We start from the raw sequence: 22,612 nt of genomic DNA, 5'->3' as shown, positions 1-22,612 counted from the left end.
CTTAAGGTCTTCAATGACTTATTGCCGTCAGCTTATGTTGGCCATGAATCCATGCTGGGTCCAACCCTCTTTTCTATTCACATGCTCCCTCTTGGCCACCTGAAACGCAGATATAATTTCGGTTTCCATTTTTACGCAGACGATGCTCAGCTCTACCTAAGCTGTGACCCAGCGAACAATCCTTTCACTGGCTACTGGTTGCTTTTAGAATTGAGTGTAAGATTTTCCCGATCACTTACAAAGCCCTGAGAGGCCATATATAAATAAAGTTTATTATTATTATATTTTCTTCAAATTTCGTTTGATTGAATTTTGTTTTTGACCATCATACTGGACACTGGGAGGGTGAATTCATACACAGGCCAGCCTTTAATGTAACAACTTGTAACTAATAGATCTCATACAAGAAATGCCACTCAACCACAAATACACGTAAAACACACACACACACACACTAACACTTCAGCATGAAACACACACACACTTGTCAGCTGATCACTACTTAAGCACAAAAAACAAGAAAGAAAATCAAGGATGGGAAAAGCGTCAACCCGTTTAAACCTGCGAGTGATGACTGATGATACACAACTCAAAAGGCTTCCATGAATGTGCAAAAAGCTTTATTGCAGTCCTGTGGTCGTGTCACCACACACTGGGGGAGTGCATGTGTGTGTGTGTGTGTGTGGGGGGGGGGGGGGGGGGGGGGGGTCGTTCAAGACGGGTTCGTGAAGAGTGATCAGAATGATCCGACCGACACGATAAATTACAATTTTCAAGGCGCTTCCAGTTTTTTGTTTTTTTTTTAAACCCAGAGCATGTGTGTGTGTGTGTGTACATCAGCTGTGGTCCAGTCTAGTCTCGACTCAGTGGGGACAAGAGATAACATTGACGTCACTAATATCACAGGGCACAAAAAAAAAAAAAAAAAAAAAAGAAGGAATCAGTAGCACAACACGTCGGATGGAGCAGCTTCACGACCTGTGGCGGGACAGTTACTGTGTTCGCACGGAGAAATGCCATCATCGCCAGCTAAACTCTTCACGGGCATCAACAGCCAATGAGATGCCTGCACTTCTCAACTTTTATTTCATTTGACGTCATTTAATTTAAAAGACACTTAACAAAGAAATGCTGGGAGTGAAACCTCCCACTCTCATGGTCAGGAAGGACACGTTAACCACAGTGTGAACGTGGCATCGGGGAGGGAGGGGTGGGGGGGGTGGCTGACACACACACTGACGGCCTCAGAGAAACAGCCTGATAGATGAGGCCCAGGTGACCACATGCACAGATGTTGTGCATGACAGGAAATAACACAAACTAGGCGACTGGTGAATCTGTAACCTCCCATTACAGTAGAGTCTCACGCTCACGCTTGTGTGTGTGTTGATTTCTCTGCGTCGGGCTCCGACTTACAATCACTTCATTTGACCGGAACAAGTCCTGTTTATGTCCTGTTGTCCTTTTGATAAATATTAAATACGACAGACGCACTCACACCAATCAAAGAAATCAAAACACTTAACAAGCTGAAATGCACCTGAAACATATTTAGGGCATGGGAAGTCCATGTCTGACACTGTATGTTGTGTGTGTGTGTGTGTGTGTGTGTGTGTGTGTCCTAACAGCGACACATTACCTCATTATGAACTCCAGTTTCATTGACATAAATCCATACAACACATTTTACAGGCAGCTTATGACCTCTTTTTTTTTTTTTTTTAAAGAGGGTTAGAACATTTCATTAAATGTAACAATGCGGGCGCTCTCGGAGACGCCGGATTCGTCTGTGTGCATCTTCATGTATTTCAACTCACAAAACTCTCTTCCAGAGCCGACTTCGTGGAACGGTTCAGGGAAACAAATCTGCACCGACCGAAAAAACAACAAACAAAACACAAAACACGCAAGTGAAAAGCGCACTGAGGTCAAAAGACAAAAGTCAAACCCAGGGAATGACTTAAGTTTGCAGGAACAAAACGGATCGAAACACAGAGAGACGCTAGCTGAGGTTCCACTTGACATATTTCAACAAACATTCACCGATCTGACTCCAGAGATGTCATTTCAGGACATCACTATGACTTTCCCTGACTAATATGTTTTTAGGGACTGGGGAGTCGTACGTAGACTTTTGTTATTGCCATAAAACATTGCCTGTGGAACTGAAACTAGAAAGAGTGTTGACAGGTGGAGGGTTTGAGTAGTAACTCTGTGGTTTCCTCTGGTCTGTGGAGACCTGAATCGGCCTCGTAGGTATGTGTGAGAGTGAGTGCGATACATTCGTCGGCCTCTGCCAGCTACACTTTTCCAGTCCACTGCTGGGCTTCTGAGCAGAGGAGGGGTGGTGGGAGATAAATAAGGCCTCGTATTCCTTTTCACACCCCCTCCCTAGTCTCTGAAAGACCCCCTCCGGGATCCTGGTTCCAGTTAGAGGAGAGGTTCATCACAGCGGCTACAACCAGAGATGTCCTGCTGAAGTCGAGCAAAAAGGTCTTTCTCACGAGTCCAGTTTTTCCGGCGGAGTCCGTCAGTGTGTGGTGGTTTTCCTCTAATCTTAGCTCAGCGCTTCAGCTCGGCTGCCTCGCTCCTGATCTTTCTGTAATGCCTGCAGCACCTGAGGAGATGGATGGAGGTAGAGTTAAAAGCACATTTTAAAGAAGCCAATAAACCAAAAAAAAAAAAAAAAAACTAAAAACGCTGTATGAATGAAGCTGGAAACACCCTAACCTGTGCCCACTTCCTGTTGCGACTGGTCATGTGAATAGAGGCGATGTGCTGGAAGAGCTGCTCGGGGGGGATGAGGTCAGGCAGGCGGGTCAGGAACTGAGCCATGTGGATGAAGTCCATGCAGGTCAGGACGTCCTGGTACAGACGCAGCAGGCCCATCGCCGTGCGGAACAAGAACTCCTCGCCGTCCCGGCAGAACACGTCCCACACCCGACACGCCAGGTCCAGCGGCAGCGACTTACTGTACAGAGTGAAGATCCTGGGAGGGACGGGGGCGGAGGCGCCATATATAGTTAGTACTGCAGCTGTGACATAATGGCAAGTCGCTCAAAGAGGTCAGATTTCCTTTTCGGGTTTTAACATTGTAGTTTAGGAGGAAACAACACAGAACAGACATAAAAAAAAAAAGTAAAGAGGCTCACCAGTCGATTAAATAAATATCAGGGGTCAAGTTGTTTTTCTTGAAATGTGCAAAGAGCTTTGGTAAGTTTTCTTCAAAGAACACTTCAAATGCCGAAAAGTAAGTCAACATCTGTGGAGAGAGGAGAGGGCGGTCTTATTGAGTACCACACACACACACAAACCACATTGCGTTCAACAAGCAGAGCAGCGAGTCATCTGTAGAAATGGTCCAGTGATTTCTGTGGTGTCCAAAATAATAATCCAGCATTTGCTTGTTTCCTTAGGTCACTTAGTCTTAAACTGAATGGTCTTTGGGTTTTGGACGCGTCGGTTGGAACCGAACGTGACATCTGAAGACATCGCCTCGGGCTTTGGGGAAATTGTGGCGGCCACTTTTCCACCACTATCTGACATTTTAGAAAAACCGAAACGAGAAAAGAATCGACGATCATGAAAACAACCATTAGCTGCAGCCCTGAAGCTGCAACGCTTGACGAGAGGCTTCGCTCTGTCTGAATTCGGGGGAAATGTTGCTATGGTGATGTCGCATGCTTTACAAAGAAAGGATTAAAATATATTCAGTGAAATCAGGTGAACAAGTGCAGGTAAACAAATCGGATCTAGCATCTAATCAAGCTGTGACGGTGGAAATCTGTCAGTACGTGTGTGTGTGTGTGTGCGTGCACGTGTACTGACAAGGCTGTGGTCGACTCTGAAGAAGGCCATCTGACAGGGCTTGTTGAGCAGGTTGGCAAAAGCTATAAAGGCATCGGCTGTGTCCAGGTTCAGGATTAGCACTGCTGCGATGAACGACATTCCCTGCACCTAAGCACGCACACAGAAGAAGAAAATAACTATTAGAACACTGTTAACTAGGTCGTACTGCGAGCTTTTGTTTTATGTGTTTATAGTGCATGACAACAGGTGAACACCTGCATGCTCCATTATCTGAAATAATAATAACGCGTCTCTGTGCCTCTTTATATATCTGTTTTGTGTCAATATCAAATGAAAGGGAGGCTTCACGACTGGTTTCTTAAAGGCACAGTAGACAAAGTGGGTATACAAAGAGTAAAAAGTATCACAACAGTACGTAATGCTGTGTGTTTTGTGTGTGTGTGTGTGTGTGTGTGTGAGTGTGTGTCTTACGTAGCCAACGTCTGGCCGGTAACAAGTGTATGCTCCCAGAATGCTGTGCAGCACATCATGATATGGTCCACCCTGTTGAACAAAGAAATAATGAAGACAAACTGAACTAAAAGGGCACAAACTACACTAATACAGCACACAGGTCAGTTTTTTTTTTTTTTGTACAATTCAAAACATTAGTGTTGCGTCGGGTGGCTGAGCTTCTCTCACTGACCTGCTGGAAGATGCACAGGTGAGGGAAGGTTCTTGAGATGTCCAGCTTGATCAGCTCCAGGCTCGACTCCCGATCTGACGAACCAGCATCTGGAGGACGCGGCAAAACAGAGATTCACACTGATGAGTTAATGTGGCCAACATTACAGGAGACGGCCAGAGAACGCTCCGCTCCGTCTCTACCTGCAGTTTCGGTCTCTGAGGCGGGCGCTGACGTGGTCCTCCACTTCTCTTTCGCCCGGGCCAGGCAGATGTTGTACAGCTCTGCGGGGACACACAACAGCAGCACAGTACAAGTCAATATGAGACAAAGTGAGGAGGACAGAGGCTTAAGACACCCCGACACGTTCTCAGTGTAAATACTTTTCATTAGCACTAGAAGTAGTAGTAGTAGGCTGCAGTACAGTAGCAGTACTGTAAGTACTCGAAGTGGCAAACCTAGCAATAGCAACAATGCAAGTAGTAGCATCAGCAGCAGTATTAACACAACTTTACTTAAAGAGGGAATGCTGTCACTGAGAGGACCAACAACTCTGAAGGACACAGAGTGTGTGTGTGTGTGTGTGTGTGTGCGCAGAGTGGTAATATACAGGGCTGTGCTCCGAGTAGCGCAAAGCAGAGTGGTTAGCTCAGCAGTCAGTGACAGAGAGCAAGTGCTTATCTGCAAGTAGCCTTGAGGGTGCTGAGCAATTTGAAGTTGGCGTGTGTGTGTGTGTGTGTGTGTGTGTGTGTGTGTGTGTGTGTGTGCGCGCAATCGCCATCCAGACTTGAGAACTCATTGAAATGCGGCTCGTTCCCTCTTGTACTGGGGGGGAAAAAATCATTGGACCATGCTCCTTCTTAATGGACTTCCTCTTTTATCCATCTCACTGCCACTTATTCAATTACAAAAATAATGACGGAAATTGCTACATGCGTGCGTGTGGACTGTTCCATCCCACTGAATGAACCCTGGGCAGTCTCTGATATGAAAAAAAAAAAAAAAAACTGAAACTAGAATTCGACCTTAAATTGTGGTTAAAACCCTATTTTGAGGTCACAATGACCTTGTGTCCCCTCGTGTCCGGCCAAATGTGAAATACGGTCTTACTGTTCCTGAGCTATGCGGTTTAATAATGGCCAGGACATTATGACGTCGCAGTGAAGTTGACCTTTGACCTTTTTTTTTTTTATATACACACACACACACACACACACACTCAGATGCACACTCACTCCCATGTACCATGTGTGATGTTGAGCTCGTTGCCCACAGCCAGGCTCCACACTTTGCCTCGGACGCTGGGGGGGATGCCCTGCCACCAGAGGTCTCTCACTCGTCGAGATGTGCACCTATTGCGACAAACGGTGTTGACTTTAAACCAACAGTAAATCATGCAACGGTGTATAACGCAAAGCAGGGGAGCGGCATGGATCTGCCGTTTCGTCGCTTCGTATCGTTAGCTGACGAAGCCATTTGCAGACTGCAAGCTAGTTAGTATCACGGAGCTAATGGTCCAAATAAAACATAGGAACATTACAGATAGTAACGTTATTCTAAATGTGACTGTGAAACAGTCTGCTTTAACAGGAGAAAAGTAAAAACAACAGTGTATTTCAAAGACTCAGTGGTAAGACGAGGTCTCCTCGTGGGGTTTCGGAGCCATAAACCCTAACCTCTTGACCCAAGACCTCACACATTTTTCAGAGTCTTAGTCCGGGGTTTTACTGTAGTATTCCAAAATGTCGCCACTCGTACAGGTTTAAGTAGGACTGCACAACAGGAGGTACACAAAGGAGGAACGGTGATATTAATTCAAAGCGACATGCTGGAATTAAGGTTGCGTTTTGTTAATCTCATAATGAATTCCATTATGTCAGCACATGCTGGTCTACGGCAGCTGTTCGGTATATGCCCGTGATATGGTGCTGAAATCGTCTCCATGTAAGGATCATAATATCTTGGTCGTCCCCGTGGAGGTCGGCGACATGCGGGTATATTGACGCATGCGCATACATTTCACGTTTTCAAACTGGAGGGCTAACCGTGTACCAGGAGTACGCAGAGATCCCGTCAAATGGGGATGTCATATGTCCTGTCAGCATACTCATACATCTAAACTCAGCCTTTGTTCGTACTCACACTGTGCTCCAGTTTGGCAAGATCTCCTGGTTCCAGGTCTGGGCGGCCGTGCCAATGCTCTCCTCGAGCTTACACCGATCCTCCAGCTGCTTCTTTCTCTTCTGAGCATCCTTCAACTCTACAGGCAGGGGCGTGAAGGGAGGTGGTCAGATGCAAAATAGAGTGACAGTTAATAGAAAAGAAGGCTGAGAGCAGGCAGAGGTAGAGCCTGTTCAGTCCTGTATGGGTGTGCCGAGCTTTAGAGAGAGGTGGAGGAATAAATCTACACCGCCACCCAGCTTTAAAGATTTCTCTAGTCGGGTTAGTCATGCTTTGTTCGTCACTGTGGTTGGGTTGGAAGAAGAAGATAGTGAGGGAACCCTGATGACCTCACCTCTCTTCTTGGCCTGGGCCACCATCTCTTCATACTGCTGCCTGTGCTTCTGTGCCTCCTCGGCTGGCTTGGCAGGCAGATTACTGTGACACACATAAAAAAAAAAAATCAACAGAAGGGAGCGGGTTAGCGATGTCGAGCGTGCTTGTGTGGTATACAGAGGGGACACTGCTTGTTTTTTTTCTCCCCAAAAGCCAAGCTGCACCAAAATAAACTACTCTTCTCCCACAAGTATAAAGAGATGGTGCACTCCAACTTTAGTGAGCCAATAGCACTAGTTTACCAGTAGGGGGAGACAGTAAAGGAGGAAAAAGAGGTGGGAGGCTGCATGCAGCAGAGGACCTGAGCAGCAGCTGAACACACAGTTTTGCCAGTCATGGTGCTAGAATAAACTTCCTTGTGTTCACACAGGAGATCTGGCAAAAATTATACTATTGTTTTCATTCGCCACGCTCCTCCGCCGGAGTGCTAATCTGGTGTCTGAGCGGCACCACTGAACAAAAGACGAGGACCAGCACATGTCTGTGTGTGAAAATGTATAATGCTTTTTAAAAAAAAAAAAAAGCAGGGTAATGGAGCCAGGCTGAGGGAGGGCCATTAAACTTTCAGCAGCTCTTCTCTTTTACAGGCTGCGATACAAACAGGGACGCAGTGGGAGCTGGAACAATACTGAATGGAGTCTAATGACCCGGCAGAGGAAGGAGGGCTGATAAAGAAGGAATGAGGGGAGGATAGAGAGAAAGACAACTGATAAACAACACTCCGCTGGCAGTGAGGGAGAATGAAATATATGAGTTTAAGTCGAACAACCCAAAGATCGAAGATGGTGTGTGTCTGTTTTTACATACGCAGGTCGGTCCTCCAGTATAAGCGCGGTGGTGGAGAGGGGCTCAAAGCCCAGGTTTTTCCTCACACTCTGCCTGGGAGACGATGGGTTGCCAGGTCCAGCTCTGCCACTCTTTGTTTCATATTCCTGACAACAACAAAAAAAAACGCATGATTTAGACACAGAAACTAAAAAAAAAAAAAACTACAAGTGTAGCTTTAATTACCAATTTAGTTTCACATTGCTGCTGGCAATGAGAGGTCTGCAACATTTACACACACACACACACAACCGGGGCGAAGAACAGGCTGAGGGACATTGGTGGATTAGTTGCTTTACACACCATGTCAAAGTACGGCGACTATGACATGCACGCAAGCTCCGAAGCCAGAGAAAACTGGCACAAGGGTCACAGCTGACCTCCAAACTAATGTTGTGGTCAGACACAGGCTGCAAGAATTTAATGGGTGGGGCAAAGAAGAGCGAGCGAGAGAGAGAGCGAGAGAGAGAGAGAGAGCGCGAGCGAGCGAGCGAGCGAGCGAGAGAGCGAGAGAGCGAGAGAGAGAGAGAGAGAGAGAGAGAGAGAGAGAGAATGAAACACTGATGAATGACTTGACAACCTTGTGACAATGCCGTTTTGGCCGCTGAGCATTTGTCAGCTCGTGTCTAATGAGTGTGTGTGTGTGCGGGTTCTGCTTCACCACTGGGAGTGTGATGGAGGCCTATAGAAAGAGGAGGCCATGTGACTTTCAGCCTGTTCCGGCTTATGCCTCAGAGCAGTTTAAACACAAGGCCATCTATCAGCTGACTTACAGGTTGTGTGGTTGTGTGGTTGTGTGTGTGTGTGTGTGTGTGTGTGTGTGTGTGTGTGTGTGTGTGTAGCAGCTCTGATCTTAAATCCAGAAGTCAGCATTAGGGAGCTGCTAAGAGCACAGATAGTTCAGGGAAGACCTTTAGAGGAAACTGTGAGAAGATACTACATTGTCTTATTAGTTTAACCAGGAAGCTACTGTAAATAGGGCAAATGCAATATGAGCGCACACACACACACACACACACACACACACACACACACAACATTGTGTATCCAAAAATGACTTCCAGTGTGCGTTGAGCTGGTTAATAATGCAGGCTGAGGACCGTAAGCAATCAGCTTAACACTGTGCTGCTGCAGGGACGTTCACATTGATCAGCACGGGGCCACAATGGACAGGAAAATCTATTCCTACAATAGGAGTGTGTGTGTGTGTGTGTGTGTGTGTGTGTGTGTGTGTGTGTGTGTGTGTGTGTGTGTGTGTGTGTGTGTGTGTGTGTGACAGTGTGCGCATGCATGACTGTTGGTGATGCCGCTCATGTTATTAAATCTGTCCTCGTGTTGCACCAGGACCGGCTCTTCATTGGCCCTGGGGGACAAATAAAAAGCTAATTGAATCAGATTTAAATTTTTATTTATTTATTTATTTTTTTGCGTGAAGAGGAGGGCAGAGAGGAGCCGCGAGCACGCCACAGTCAATCTCAGCTGTCCATCATGACTTCCCACCCCCTTTTTATAGCATCAAATAACGGATTAAAACCACGCTCATCAGGAAAATGAACACTTGAACGAACATCGGCGCGATAAGAACTATCCGAAATGACAGAAACCATCTTTGGGAGCATTTTATTTGACGTGTGCAACTTCACTCTCTATTCTGTGTATGGGGTGCTAGCTTTTAGCTGCTGGAATAGCAACTGTATCCCATGACAACCTGCCGCCAGGGCAACCAAGCTTTGTCACGCCGGTATTCAGTAAACTTCTCCAGTTTCCTGGTAGTGGTGCAACATGCTGACCGCTGATGGCCTTTATGGTGTAAAACTACAGACACTGGGACGCAGCACTCCGAAGGTGGCGTCAAGTTGCTTTTCCACTTCTGAGACAAGCTCGCTCCTCAATCTGCGAGGCCCGACGCATTTACTGTATATGCACACTAATAAATCCATTACAATAACATGAGGGAGATACTCAAGACACCCACACAAGCGGCGCCTACACACTGTGCACCTAGCAAAACGTGGCCGACAAATCCCAGTGGGCCGCCGCATCAAGGGCTAAACCCGGAAGTTAGCCGGAAGTCTCTGGTGCGCACGCTCTGCCCATAGGGTGTTCTTATTTCAGTTTATTTTTTTAGGAAAGACAATAAAAGAAGCAACAATAACTACCTCTGGAGTGTTAGTTACCATAAAACATGACACAAAATGTGATTTGCATATTTTTTTTGTGTACGTTAGGGTTGAAATAAATACATATATAATTACATGAATCCCCCACAAAAAAAAAAAACTGCGTGACCGCAACTCACTGTGGTATATACTGAGCGTATGTAATGAAACCTCACCGTCTCGTAATCACTGAAGATGTCATTACATTTGAGTAAATTAACACCGGTTTGTTTGACAATACAACAAGCGTGGCGACGCAAGCCCCAGGCTAGTGGTGGCCGGCTGCGTAGCAGTGATTTGTACGTAGTATTGTCTGGCACGAAGCAGCACGAACAGTTTGAATTGCAGCTACCGCAGGGGAGCTGAGGAGGACTGGCAGCTTTGCTGAGGCGGAAGGAAGGAAACGTACAATATCCAGACCAAACGGATGAGCACCGGCTCAGATGTATAAGTCCAGCGCTTTCCTACCTAAAGCGTGTTTCACTGGAAAAGCGGAAAACAAAACGGGAGTCCCGCTGTCAAATGAGCTCTGAGTGTCTCTTTGACTGCATCAGTGGTAACAGCAGCAGCAGCGAGAAATCCCTTGGCAAGCTTCGCTAAGCCAAATTAGAAAAAGAGGCTCCCGGGTGAGCGTTAGTCCATCAGCGCATCCAGGAGAGCAAAAAAGATGTTTTCATCTTTCTAGAGACAGAGACGTCCTGAATATTATGTCCCGGCTCCCCACCGCGAGGCGCAGAGCCACGCCAAGCTGAAAGAGTCTATTATGTGAAACCCGAGCCATCTTCTTCCTCCGCTGCCTCCCTTCCACGCTCTGATTACCAATGCCCTCTGATTCTGCCAGACAAGGAGAGAGACAGCGGGGCTCACCCACTTGTCACAGTGCAAATGCTCACTCACCATGAACGCTGCAGTTCCTTACAGACAGCCAGTCCACCGGTGGAGGGGGGGGGGGGGGTTGGTTTACTTTCCAAAATCCTAGCCTAGCGTCATTGCTGCTCCTGAGGGCTCACTCCTGGCAACGGGGCACCCAGGGGCGAGAAAACGAGGAGGACGCGAAAAAGGAGGGCAGAGGGACAGTCAAGCTGCCAACGGAGGGACACACCCCGCATTGGAAACGATGCAGCAGCAGCAGCGGCATGGTGCCCCTCTGCTTTCCTCCCTCTCACTCACACTCTCTCTCTCTCTCTCTCTCTCTGAGCAATGACGCTACGCTGAGTGGCTCTGCATCAGGTCCATCGCTGCTGCTGCTGCTGCTGCTGCTGCTGCTGTTGCGTGCGTCAGCAAATCGGCAGCGCCGTGTGTTATTGGTTACCGTCGCTGCACTGAAAAGGAGCTCTGCGCTCTGCCGTGCCCTGGCAGCCGTGCTAATCGAGCCCGGAGCAATGGATCGGGTTTCAGCCACTCGACCTTCCGCTCTCTTAATCCAGTGAGGACGGAAAACAAGCGGCTGCAGCCAAAGACGCCGATGCGAGACCTTGCGCTCTGGGAGAGTCGCTGCCCCTCGTTCCCTGCTCGCTGGATGATTTTCACTGTGCATAGATGCACGGCAATCGGACTTGTGAAAGCTGTACATTTCCTGCGTTTATGAGCAAACACTTTACAAGTTTGTGTTCATTTTATTTGGGAGTAGATGCGACTGACGAGAACGGTTATAGCCATATAGCCCTAGAAATCATACTTCATGAATACAAAATAAAAAAAACTTCATGGCATTTGAGTCTAGAAGGGGTTGAAATGACCCAACCACAAAATGAAAACTCCTACAGGGAACATCGTCTCGTTTTAATTCAACCCCCACATCCCAGTAACTCTCAAGACGTGCCTGGGCTGCCACACACTGTGACTTAGAGGCTCAGCAGGTGACAGAACAATTACTTTCTTCAGCAGGCAGCAGTTCACTGTGACCAGACGCTGTACTGAGGCCTCCAGATATGGCCCAATGCAAAGCGGTGTAAATTAGAACATAAAAGTTGATTCACGGTGTTGTTCTGCTGGTCGAAACAGCACAGTGTGTGTCTCGCAGCGGCTGAACAATAACCTAGGCAAATAAAGCATTCCACACACACACACACACACACACACACACAAGCAGCACTTACTGACCCCGCCTTTGTAACAGCAGCGTCAGTGGCAAGACAAAAGATTGAAAGCCCAGCCTTGTTAACTGAACCCTGAGGTCCAATATAAGATTACAACCACAACTGAAGAGGTGGACTTACATAAGATATTGAGCACATGTGGGTGTGTATCCGCACTTGTGTAAGAGACAGCATTTCAATCCTGGGGTTCTAATTTCTAACCGACACAACGAGATAGTCCACATAACAAGCTATTTAAAGCCAATGTGTGTGTGGCATGTTCAAGAGCTGCTGTGTCAACTGTAGGGAGCTGCACATTAACAGGTCTTTCAACCGGGCTTCAAGCAGCACGAAGAGCACAGAGGAAGGGTGCTGCTTCCGGTGTGTCAGGCGCAGGGTAAATGGGAGCTTCAACACGCTCCAATTACAAGCTGCCGCCTCGCTCTTTGGATTGTTTTACCAGCGGAGAGCCTGCTGCATGCTCTTGGCCGTGAGACGCGGCCCTGTCCGCCTCCTGAATGGCAGTGGGAAATCACAAGGGTGTTTACTCGCCAGCTGGCCGGCCGACACAATGCTATCAAAAGACCTTGACATTTGCAATTCCAGATTGCTGAGAAAACGGCTACATGAAAACTGCGATGACGCCGGGACGCCAGCGGGAAACGCAGTTGAACAGAACGGCATCGCTACTTGCCACGTGCAAGGAGCCTAAATGTCACTGGTGGGGAGTGCTGTTGCTCAGGGCACCGCGCTCCCTGGTATTCGAGAACACAACGGAGATTGTACTCGGTCCCGGTGTGTTCTTGATATTTTAGGCCTCTTAACCGTCCGGGGTCCACTGAGTCATTACATAACAAGAGTCTGTCCTGAGGAGGAGTCACAATGTTGGCTTTTATTGTCCCATGGTACGGTGATAAGCTCTGCTAAAAAGGCAGTCTTGAATCAAAAGCCGGTTGCTCATCCATTTGACCTTTGAACGCCAGCTGTGCTGCGGCACAAGTTCTAAAGAGTTCTAAAACCAATCTTAAAAGTCAACCACACTTGAAAATCAATACAGTTAAAATAATGTTCCCAAGCATAAAAAGAGATTTTACCGTTTGTATTCTCTTAGGGTCCTTAGTGGGGCCTTCCCGCGGTGGGACTTTCCCAAAAAGCTTCCACCCTGGATCCCTCTGCTCCACTGGCCGACTATCCTTCACCCTCCGGGTAAACAGGCTCCTGAGAGACGGACGGAGAGGGACAGTTAGATTGGAGGACAAATAAATTAGGTCATTATGCCACAGAGCAAAAAGTGGAACGCAAGCTATGATTGCCGTCTTCACCGGGTCACTGTTGGGGGGCGGGGCCCCCCCCCAGAGCTGCACACCGGCTGCTTGAGCTCACAAAAGGAATCGCAGGATTTAAGGACAAAAGCGTACAGGCCTCCCAGCATTTTAACAACCTATGTAACATCATGTGAGGACTAATAGAGCTGTGTGTAGATCTCATTACACAGCAGCATGCTGCATGCAGCAATCAACTATTGCGGCTGCAAAAAAAAAAAAAGGTTCGAGAAAAGGCATCTTAGCTGCTTTCATTGAAGAACGGGATCTTGATCTATGATCAGGGCTAAGCTGAGGTGGACAAATTAAACTGTAACCAAGCTTTGAACTCTGGGGAGTGGTGAACTTGAGTAACCCTGGGAGCCACCATAAAACAGTGCTGTACAGAAGTGCAGAGGCCAGCTGAGCGCCACCTTCACAAAGCAAAGTACTTTCAACGCTTGCATACATCAGGTTTTTTCCGGTAGCGTTCATCAGAAAAATCATGTTTTCAGCTTTCGCGTACGCCACCGAACGAACGTCCACAAAGCAGGGCCGTGACTCGGGTCCAGTCCGAGCCAAATGTGCCTCGACGTGACAGCTGAATGGTCGCGGCTATGGTTGAGTGCTCAAGTGGAACGGCTGGAAAAATCCTAAGAGGACTGGCAGGGGTGCTGGCTTGTGTATGTTGAATTTGCACTGCACTGGTTTGTGGTCTCCGCAACGCATGTGCGCGGTATTGTGTCTGCAAATGAGGTGATAAGATGTCCAGGTGGTTCATATGCTTCAGCTGACAATGAGGACACCTGGCATGGAAATGCCAAACAAGCTTGTACAAGAAGAGGGAAAGCAGAGTACATTAAGCCCACCCCCCCCCCCCCCCCCCATCATAAGATGCATGCAAGCTGTTCTTTTATGAACAGTCAAACAGAACACACTCAATCCTAACAACAGAAAATAGGCCGCCTAGCACAAACGCCACATTATTCAACTTGAAATGAAGGACTACGGGCACGTCGACTATTTATTAAACAGACTTTGCGTATGGGATCTGCTGGTTTGCGTCATCCTACCTGTCAATGTACAGAAGAAGTGATGGGGCTGCCATGCTTCTCCGTCAGCACAGAAGCACTGAATCAAAAAAAAACCCTCCTTCTCCTCAAAAAGCACAGAGAAACAGGCGGCGGTGGAGCTTTCAAAGTGCAAGAGTAAATAAAAAAGGAGAGCAAAACCTCCCGGTGACATGAAAGCTCTTCCTCTCTACTCAAGATTCAGGCCCATAGCTTCTGCAGGTTGTAGTTACAGAGAAGAAGAAGAAGAAGAAGAAGAAGAAGAAGAAGAAGGAAAAGTCCCACACAGCCACTTTTATTGCAGCCAGAGTGAGATTGTGGAGTTAGCAGGCAGTGAGAGGCCGGACTTAACAAATGGGAGGGAAGGAATGGGAGGAATGGGTGCGAGGGGAAGGAGTCTGGAGGGCACCGAGGGAATGAGTAACTTCTCCGTGTGAGGGAGGAGGGATGACAGAGAGAGATAACTGGATAGAATGGTGAAGGGGGGGGGGGGGGGGCAAGGGAGGTACTGCCATGTAACGCATGATGCATCACATTACATTCATTCAAAAACTGAACATGAAGACCAAGAAGAGGCGGACGATGCAAACACTGCACGTCCTGTGGCCTTGACCTGTTTGGGAACATGATCTGAACCGGGACGCGTTTGTCAAAAACTTGTCTGTGGCCGAAAGCACGCGGAAGAAGCAGCCGGAAAACTTGCATTTCCTGCAGAAAATGCGCGCGAATGCCGAAAGCTGAAATGAACTTGCCTTAAAGATCTGAGAGCTCAAATGTATTGCGTATTATTTGAGTTGTTTCTGTAGCCGAAAAGTACGCAGAAGCATTAGTCGACTGAAAAACATCCCTCTGGGGGATTTATATCTCATGTATTTATTTATGCAAGTAATGTGTAATAATCCTGCAATGAATACTAAGGGTGTGTTTGTCTTTTTACAATTTATTACCCAGCTCTGTAATGCAATTAAGACCTCGTCCACACGCACACACACACACACGCGTCATAAAAACACAGCAGGTGTCAGGTTACAGCTGTGATAAGAATGTTCTACCTGCGGCCTGGTTCCAAAAAATTTAAAAAAAAAAATAAAAGTTTGACTTGGTGCTGTAAAATTCCCTTCACTCTTCATTAAAGGAAAACAGACATTGATATCTGGTGCCCCCCCCACCCCCCCCACCACCACCACAGCTGCTTTGTCTGAAATTTACATGCATCTGTTTAAGAGGAAGGAACACAACACCCACGATCATACACGTACAGAATTGGGAAGTAACACTTCACGAGCGACAGTATCCTCGTCGCAAACAAACAAAGCAGCAGCGTGGCCTCCTAGAGGGACGCAGTCTCCATATGAGCCAATCCTGTCCCATGTACAAAAGGCCTTGCCTTTGCAGCTGCCGCTAGATTATAAAATGCCCCTTAAAAAACAACAACAAATGTTGTGCCATGTGTAAGCTGAGGAGGAGAGGGTCAAATTCTGGGTGAGCTCTAATATGCGAGAGTGGTGGGAGGGGTGAGACGGATGTCTTGGCTAAGCAAAGGTTTGTAAAGCAACTTTGAGCAATGCCTGCTGCTGTGAGGCTATAATAAAAAGGGCCTCAAGCCCACGATTAGAGGAAGTACAGAAAGGATAATTACCACTCATTGGACCACACCACTTGTTACAGACAGGGGTCGACCGACCGATAGCTGGTGCCCACAGGGGACAAATTATTCCACAAATATTTGTACACTCACAATAACACACATTGATTCAGCAAAGCATCTCTCTCTCTCTCATAGAACAACCATCTAAATCCGCTTTGTAAAATAAGAGTTGGGATCATTCTTACCTGTTGAATAAGCTTGCCAGAGGTCCCAGTTTCTTTTGCCTGCCATCCTCTTCTTGCTGCGCGACGCCTGACCCCAGGTGATGCCGTACAGGACTCCAGAAGTCTGTTGACGACGACAGCGTCACATCGGAGAAGTGGGCGGCGCTGCTGTCATCCGTCTCCAAGGTGACGATGGCGCTGGAGTCCGACGTGACGGTGAAGTCCAAGATGTCTTCGTTGGAAACGGATAGCTCGGTGCTCATGCTGGACACGCTGCACACGGAGATGTCGTCGCTGCGATTTAAGGCTCCGCCCCCAACACTCATCCCCGCGGTGGCGGACAATCTGTGGGCGGGGCTGAAGAAGCGGATGGAGTCGTAGCCACTGCGGGGGAAGGTGGAGGATTTGCGGATGGCGTTACATTCAGAGGGACCATCATCCAAAGGTAAAGTGGCAGGAGACTCGTGACTCGAGTCCGGGATGAGGCCTCCGTCACCCGGGCGTTGGCGGCTGTGGAGGATGGGCTCTGGCGGGTTGATCTCCAGAGTTGGGATGCCTGAGTCTTGGGAAGACAAGCTGTGGTTGTCCTGCTTCAGGTCGGAGTAGCTTTTCTGGGGGCTGCTGTAGTAGATGGGGGTCGAGGAGCAGGATGGCATGTAACTGGACAGGACGGGCTCGCTGTGCGGGGACGCGCGGGGTTCATGGCAGGGGTGGTTGGTCCTATCGTGGAGGTCAGAGGCAGCCGGGTCTTTCACTGCACGGCCATTCTCCACTATGGCTCCACCAGACACACCTTCAAAAGAATATGAGATTCAATGGGTTTATGGCTTTTTTGTGGTCCACGTTGTTTTTTTTTTTTATTAATTACTCTACTTTTACCATACTAGCTTTTTTTTTTTTTTTTTATTTGTACAGCGCCTTTCACACAGGTTAGTCTGACGAGCTGAGGATAAGACAGTAGAAATGCACACAGTGAAACAATGAGACTAACGCACGCAAGAAATAGAAATGTAATAGTAAAACCAATAAAATAAATGAAAAAAAACAGATTAGAATAGATATCAGACGATGACAAATATAATCTATAAGTTTAGTTCGGAGTCAAAGACGACACTAAAGTTTCTTGCCCTCCGGCTAAGTCTCTCTCTCCAAACTTTAGAAATACTTTGAGGAAATAGTCTGTGTTTGCTTTGAACACAAGCGGACATGTCTTTTTTTTTTTATTTTTTTATTTATTTATCTTTTTTTTTTTACAAAAGGACTGGTAAAAATAAATAGGAAGGTAAAATCAATACACGTTTGAAGTCAAACCCTAACACAGGGCCTAATGTTGTCCAAATGGCTGACACACAAAGCCAGATTCTTAACCGAGCTCTAAACCCCCGACCTACAGGTTGTCATGTGAGCCTGGTAGACTTTGTCCCAAAACACAGCAACAGGTTGTTCCTGTGCCACTGTGGAAATAATCTACAAACGGAGGTCACCAATAAGGGTCAGAATCTGTGCAAACTCATTGTCATCATTAACAGGGACTGCTGGGAAAAACTGGCATCCTTGTTTGAAATGTATGTTTAAATTAAAAAAAAAAAAAAAACGTAATGCCATTCATAAGGTCTTGAGCATTAAGCATGAAAACATATTAGCAGTTAACTGGGAGGCCACACCAACATAGACGTGTGTGTTCTTGTCATGATTAACACCAAGGCTGCTGTTATTGTCTTCTTAAGTGAACCACCCATTAGAGAACACACACACACACACACACACACACACACACACACACACACACACACACACACACACAAATGTTGTTCTATGAGTCATGATATTATTATCAATAAGCGCCATGAAGAAATGCAACATCGCTTTCATCTTAGGTTGGATAACATCACAGATTTTGAAATGTGGGCAAATTCTTATGTGATTTTTTTAAATGTATTTATTTATTTATTTATTTTTTAGGAAAAGTTGTTCTCTGTTTGGGTTAAGACACAATACAAATGTCTAAGGTGGCACTTCTTCAGCCATAGATAGGAATACATGGTGTAATGCATATAACACAGGGCAGGTGACCCGGGTTTTGCGGCCTGTACACATTTTTTGCCCTCTCTTCAACTCATCCGTGTTTGACTTTAAAACAGTTAATTTCACAACATTTCCAATGTTCAGAACCACTTCTTAAATACATATTGCAGTCCTAGTAGGCCTCGTTTATAAGTTCTCATTTATCTGTGCGTTTGGTATTTATAGATTCATATTTGTCTAATTGAAGACTGGCTTTGACAATTCACAAGACAGTAAGAGTCATGGTGTATTAACTGCGGGGTTAAAAGTTTCATCTTTATCTCAGCAAGTTTAAACCTATGCCGAATTGAGCACTGGCTTTAAATTATTCACAAAATGCTACGTGTCATGGTGTGAATGTACAATATTCGAGGCTGTAATTAACTTAAAACATATCGAAATGCAGTTTGGCGTTACCTGTTAACGTGACCGGTCAGGGCGGTGTGCGTTAACAGCGGCAAATACATGGGAGACCTGTGAAAGCGCATCATAGTAACCTACCACAGCCGTCGTCTCTCCGGTCCTGGGTACCGTGAGTCGTGTTCGCCATGCCGCCGGTCGACGCTACAGGTGGGTGGCAGGCAGCCGCCGGCCAGGGCGGTCCATGATGATGCTGCGCCTAGTGCTGTACCACCATCACCTCCCCGCCTCCTCAACGCAGCTTAGTGTACACAAAGAGCACCAGAGTGAGGTCATTCGTCGGGGCAAACACATACATTTACCTCACGATGACGGCTGGTAAACACAAACACAATGTCGGACCGGACTCGCTGCCGACGCCAACTCACTGATTTTACCAGAGCTTCCTCAAGTGCAAACAAATTAAGTTAAAATGCGACAGACGGCGTTTCGCTCCGGTAAGCATCGCCACAGGAAGGGGACGCGCTTCCCCGGCGTGTGGCGAATTCTAACGAACAAACACATTTCACAAGTTTACACGGTTGTCGTTGACACTTCATACCTGTCTCGACGCTTCCGCCGCCATTTTAAAACAAACTTGTACCGTGAGTGCTGTGTAATCGAGTCAAGAATGTTCACCGTCGATGGATTCACCTGTCTGGAATCTGCAGGCATTATTAATCGACCTCAGCAGCTGCGGCCTCGCATTATGAAGCCCTTTCTGGTAAATAAGGTCATCTCCCCAGAACTACAAGTGTTACGCGAGATTTCCAAGATGTATAAGTATTGATTAAAAGTTTAAAAACATTGGAATTTTACTTAATATCTAGTGTTTCCATTTCAGGCAATACTTGCCAGGCCTGACCCACCTAATTCAATGAAATGAAATGAGTCAGACTTGATTCACACAGCACCCTTTGTGTGCAGTTAAATGTTTTAAGAGTGACAAGAAACAAGACTAAATTAAGCCAAGGAGGAGTAACAGGTAGGGGAAAATAAAATAAAATACTTACATACTTTTAATTCCAGGCATCATATACTTATTTTGCCTCGGTCACCAGTGCCAGGTCACACAAAATACATCCAATTTAATTTCCAATATATCAGCACAATATCTCCACAGATTTAGAACCCTATTTGATAACTACAAGACTTGGCCTGTAAATATTGTACATAGCCCAGTACATGCAAAAGTGATGGGTGATATTATTTCGTCACAGCCTATTGGATGGCTCCTGCAGCGTTCCACCAATCATGAAGGAGCTGGCTGTTGCTCACCCTGGTGTCACCATGGGGCTGTGGATTTAAAATTGCTTCCTCTTTTGAATCGTCGCCGCTTAACAAAAAGTAAGATGCAAAAGAAAAATAAATAAAATAAAATAAAAAAAGACAGGAGAGTTCACAGGCTGAGGTTTGGTTTATTCCTTTATTAGATGTTAAGAAAATCCACAATGAAACAAAATAATTTACTCAGGGTGTACATGAAATTAGAACAGCAGAGCTACTTGGGACATCTGGGGTTTAGGAACATAGATGAGGGGAGGGAAGGGAGGGGCGGGGTTGGGTGGGGTGGGGAGGGGTGAAACTAGGTGGGAATGATAAGACGAGGAAAACTCAAGTTTTCAGTGCTGGATATGTTCTTCAGACCACAGTGCAATCGAAACTCAGCGAACCTCCCAGTGTGGTTCCAAATGCGTATACCCTCACTGACTGCATTTTCTCGCCATAGATATGTGGTTTTTTTTGTTTGTTTGTTTTTCTTTTTAAACACGGCCTATCAAAATGGAAGAATTAAAATGGTGTGATGCATTCCTTTCGACTCCCATGTAAGTGCTTTATGTGACTTTTGCTTCTTGCACGCATTCACCCAGATTCACACGCACGCACAGTCGTAAGATACTTCCAATCACTGATTTAACCTCACTTTTTTTCGTTTTGTTTTTTTAAACCAAAATATTTTGTTTAATCAGACATAAAAAGATGGAGTGTGATGTTTGCATGCTGCATTTTTAGAGACATTCCATGGTATATATATATTTTTTCCTCTCTCTCTCTCTCTCACTCACTCAGGTGTCCCTCACTCAAAAGTATCAACATGCAAAAATTAACTGAATGACTTCTCTCCCTATTTTCTTGAATGTTTACATGCGCCAAAGGTATTGCATAGGACTCGGGGCTCTTGAAGTCCCCTCCGCATTGCTTATGCAATCTACAATGGCTTACTTCTTTTTTTTTTTTTTTTTTTTTTTTTTTCTTTTCTTCTTTGTTTTTTTCTCCCCCCCCTAAAACTATAGCTCTAAATTAATGACAGTCACCTCTGTGGTTTGCTTGGAAAGAACTCCTGTCAATAATTTCTCTTCTACAATCAAAGAAAGGTTTTACATTAATGCATCAATGCACTGTCACAGGTCTGAGTGTAGATTATGCAGTATGGTTATATTAAAAAATTCCTGAGTGTCTGATGTCAAAGAAAGGTGACAAGACCCTGAAGTTGGAGTACCTTTCATTCGGCTACTCGGGGGTCCTTTTTCAATTTTAGTGGCATTGGATTGAACAAACCTTGGGCCTTTACATACAATCTTTGCATTTTTAATTGAGGAAGCCATCTCCAAAGCCATGTCCGCAATAGAAACACCTTCACCTGCGACAGTGCATTACAGCGAGTCTGCTCACACTGCTGACATATTTTTAATTGCCCATTAATGGAGGGATGATTTTAGTTATCTGTGCTTCAGTTTCGTGGTATGATGTGACAAATAAGTCACCCTGCTACGGTCCTCATAACCTGTTTGAAATATGTATTTAAATAAAACAAAAAAAAAAACAAAAGCAAAAATAAAATAAAATAAACAGCAGGTATAAAGAAATGCGCGATGCATTTATCTGCAGATGCTTCAACTCAACTGAATTTTCAAAGCACAGGTCACGAGAAAGGACCAGTCCGACCACACCTCAAGGGGTTTTAAAGCTAATTTCTTCTGGGTGTTTCAAATTTAGGGGGGTGCTAATGCGCTTGCATTTTTTGTGAATGCATGTCTCTGCATACATTCACATTTCTCTGAGATAAAGTTCTAGTACACTCATTCTGAACCAGTGCCATCACAAGTTCTGTTGCCAACGCACACACACACACACACACACACACACACACACAAACACACACATACACATAGTGAGACATTACTAAATATTTCAACAAGATACACTGTAAACCAAAAAATAAAAACACACCTCATATGGAGAAAAAAAAAAAAAAAGCATTTGTACCTTAGTGTAATTATGCCATGTTTTTGGTTTGACCATCTCCCCGCCACTTGTTTTGTTATAGATTTGTTTAGTTGCAGCATAATTGACCATCAGTCAATACTGATTGTGTCCTTTTGTCTGCTTGGGGACAATGAACTGAAAAGATGTATAGAAACGTGAGATTCAAAATACCTGTATAAGTATTTCTGCTTCAGCTGTTACAGGTCTGACAACTAAGAGGTTACCTTCAAATAAAAACCAATCCATATTAAGCAAGAACCGCGATCAGGCAAAACTTTTTTTTTTTTTTCTTTTTTTCTTTTCACAATTTTTCGCAAAAAGATATTCATGGAGTCTGACTGTCAGGACTACAAACAAAAACTCGGCTATGCCATCTACTTATCACAGCCATATTACGGAACTGCAACTTCAAAAAAAAAAGGTTTTTGAACATATTTATAGCACCAATTGTCTGTACCATAGAAATTACAAAAAAATAAAATAAAACAAAGTCTCATTCAGTTGCAACACAGGTGTTTGCAGAAATGGCTGTAGTTATGTCTTTTCATGATGGGTCTTTACCCCAAAACACAACCCCTCCCCCCCCCCCCCAAATCTTTTACAGCAT

At 45.8% G+C, this 22,612-nt stretch overlaps 1 protein-coding gene across 1 annotated transcript; it reads right to left on the bottom strand.

Annotated features, from left to right (window-relative positions):
• Positions 1–706: 706 nt before the first annotated feature.
• On the bottom strand, positions 707–18,977 carry tbc1d14 (TBC1 domain family, member 14). Its single transcript, XM_070929557.1, has 14 exons — positions 18,841–18,977; positions 16,297–17,068; positions 13,187–13,310; positions 7,838–7,962; positions 6,990–7,072; positions 6,617–6,734; positions 5,720–5,826; positions 4,678–4,758; positions 4,496–4,584; positions 4,282–4,353; positions 3,829–3,957; positions 3,153–3,262; positions 2,731–2,989; positions 707–2,617 (listed from the first exon to the last, which is right to left on the bottom strand). Exons 1-14 carry the CDS (start codon positions 18,887–18,889, stop codon positions 2,558–2,560), a joined length of 2,178 nt encoding a protein of 725 aa, XP_070785658.1. The 5' UTR covers positions 18,890–18,977; the 3' UTR covers positions 707–2,557.
• Between the last annotated feature and the right edge of the window lie 3,635 nt (positions 18,978–22,612).

This window comes from Enoplosus armatus, chromosome 23 (assembly GCF_043641665.1).
Source record: "Enoplosus armatus isolate fEnoArm2 chromosome 23, fEnoArm2.hap1, whole genome shotgun sequence".
NCBI classification, from domain to species: Eukaryota; Metazoa; Chordata; class Actinopteri; order Centrarchiformes; family Enoplosidae; genus Enoplosus; species Enoplosus armatus.
The sequence above is the reverse complement of the archived record's forward strand: the minus strand, read 5'-3'. Positions and strand labels throughout refer to the sequence as shown.

What these genes read in the sequence shown, in the direction of transcription:
- tbc1d14 (XM_070929557.1), bottom strand. Translation starts at nt 18,889, where the DNA reads ATGGCGAACACGACTCACGGTACCCAGGACCGGAGAGACGACGGCTGT. An exon ending in CTGGCAAGCTTATTCAACAG is followed by an intron (nt 13,311 to 16,296) that starts GTAAGAATGATC and finishes TCCGTCTCTCAG; the next exon opens with GAGCCTGTTTACCCGGAGGG. An exon ending in ACCTGTGCATCTTCCAGCAG is followed by an intron (nt 4,354 to 4,495) that starts GTCAGTGAGAGA and finishes TTTGTTCAACAG; the next exon opens with GGTGGACCATATCATGATGT.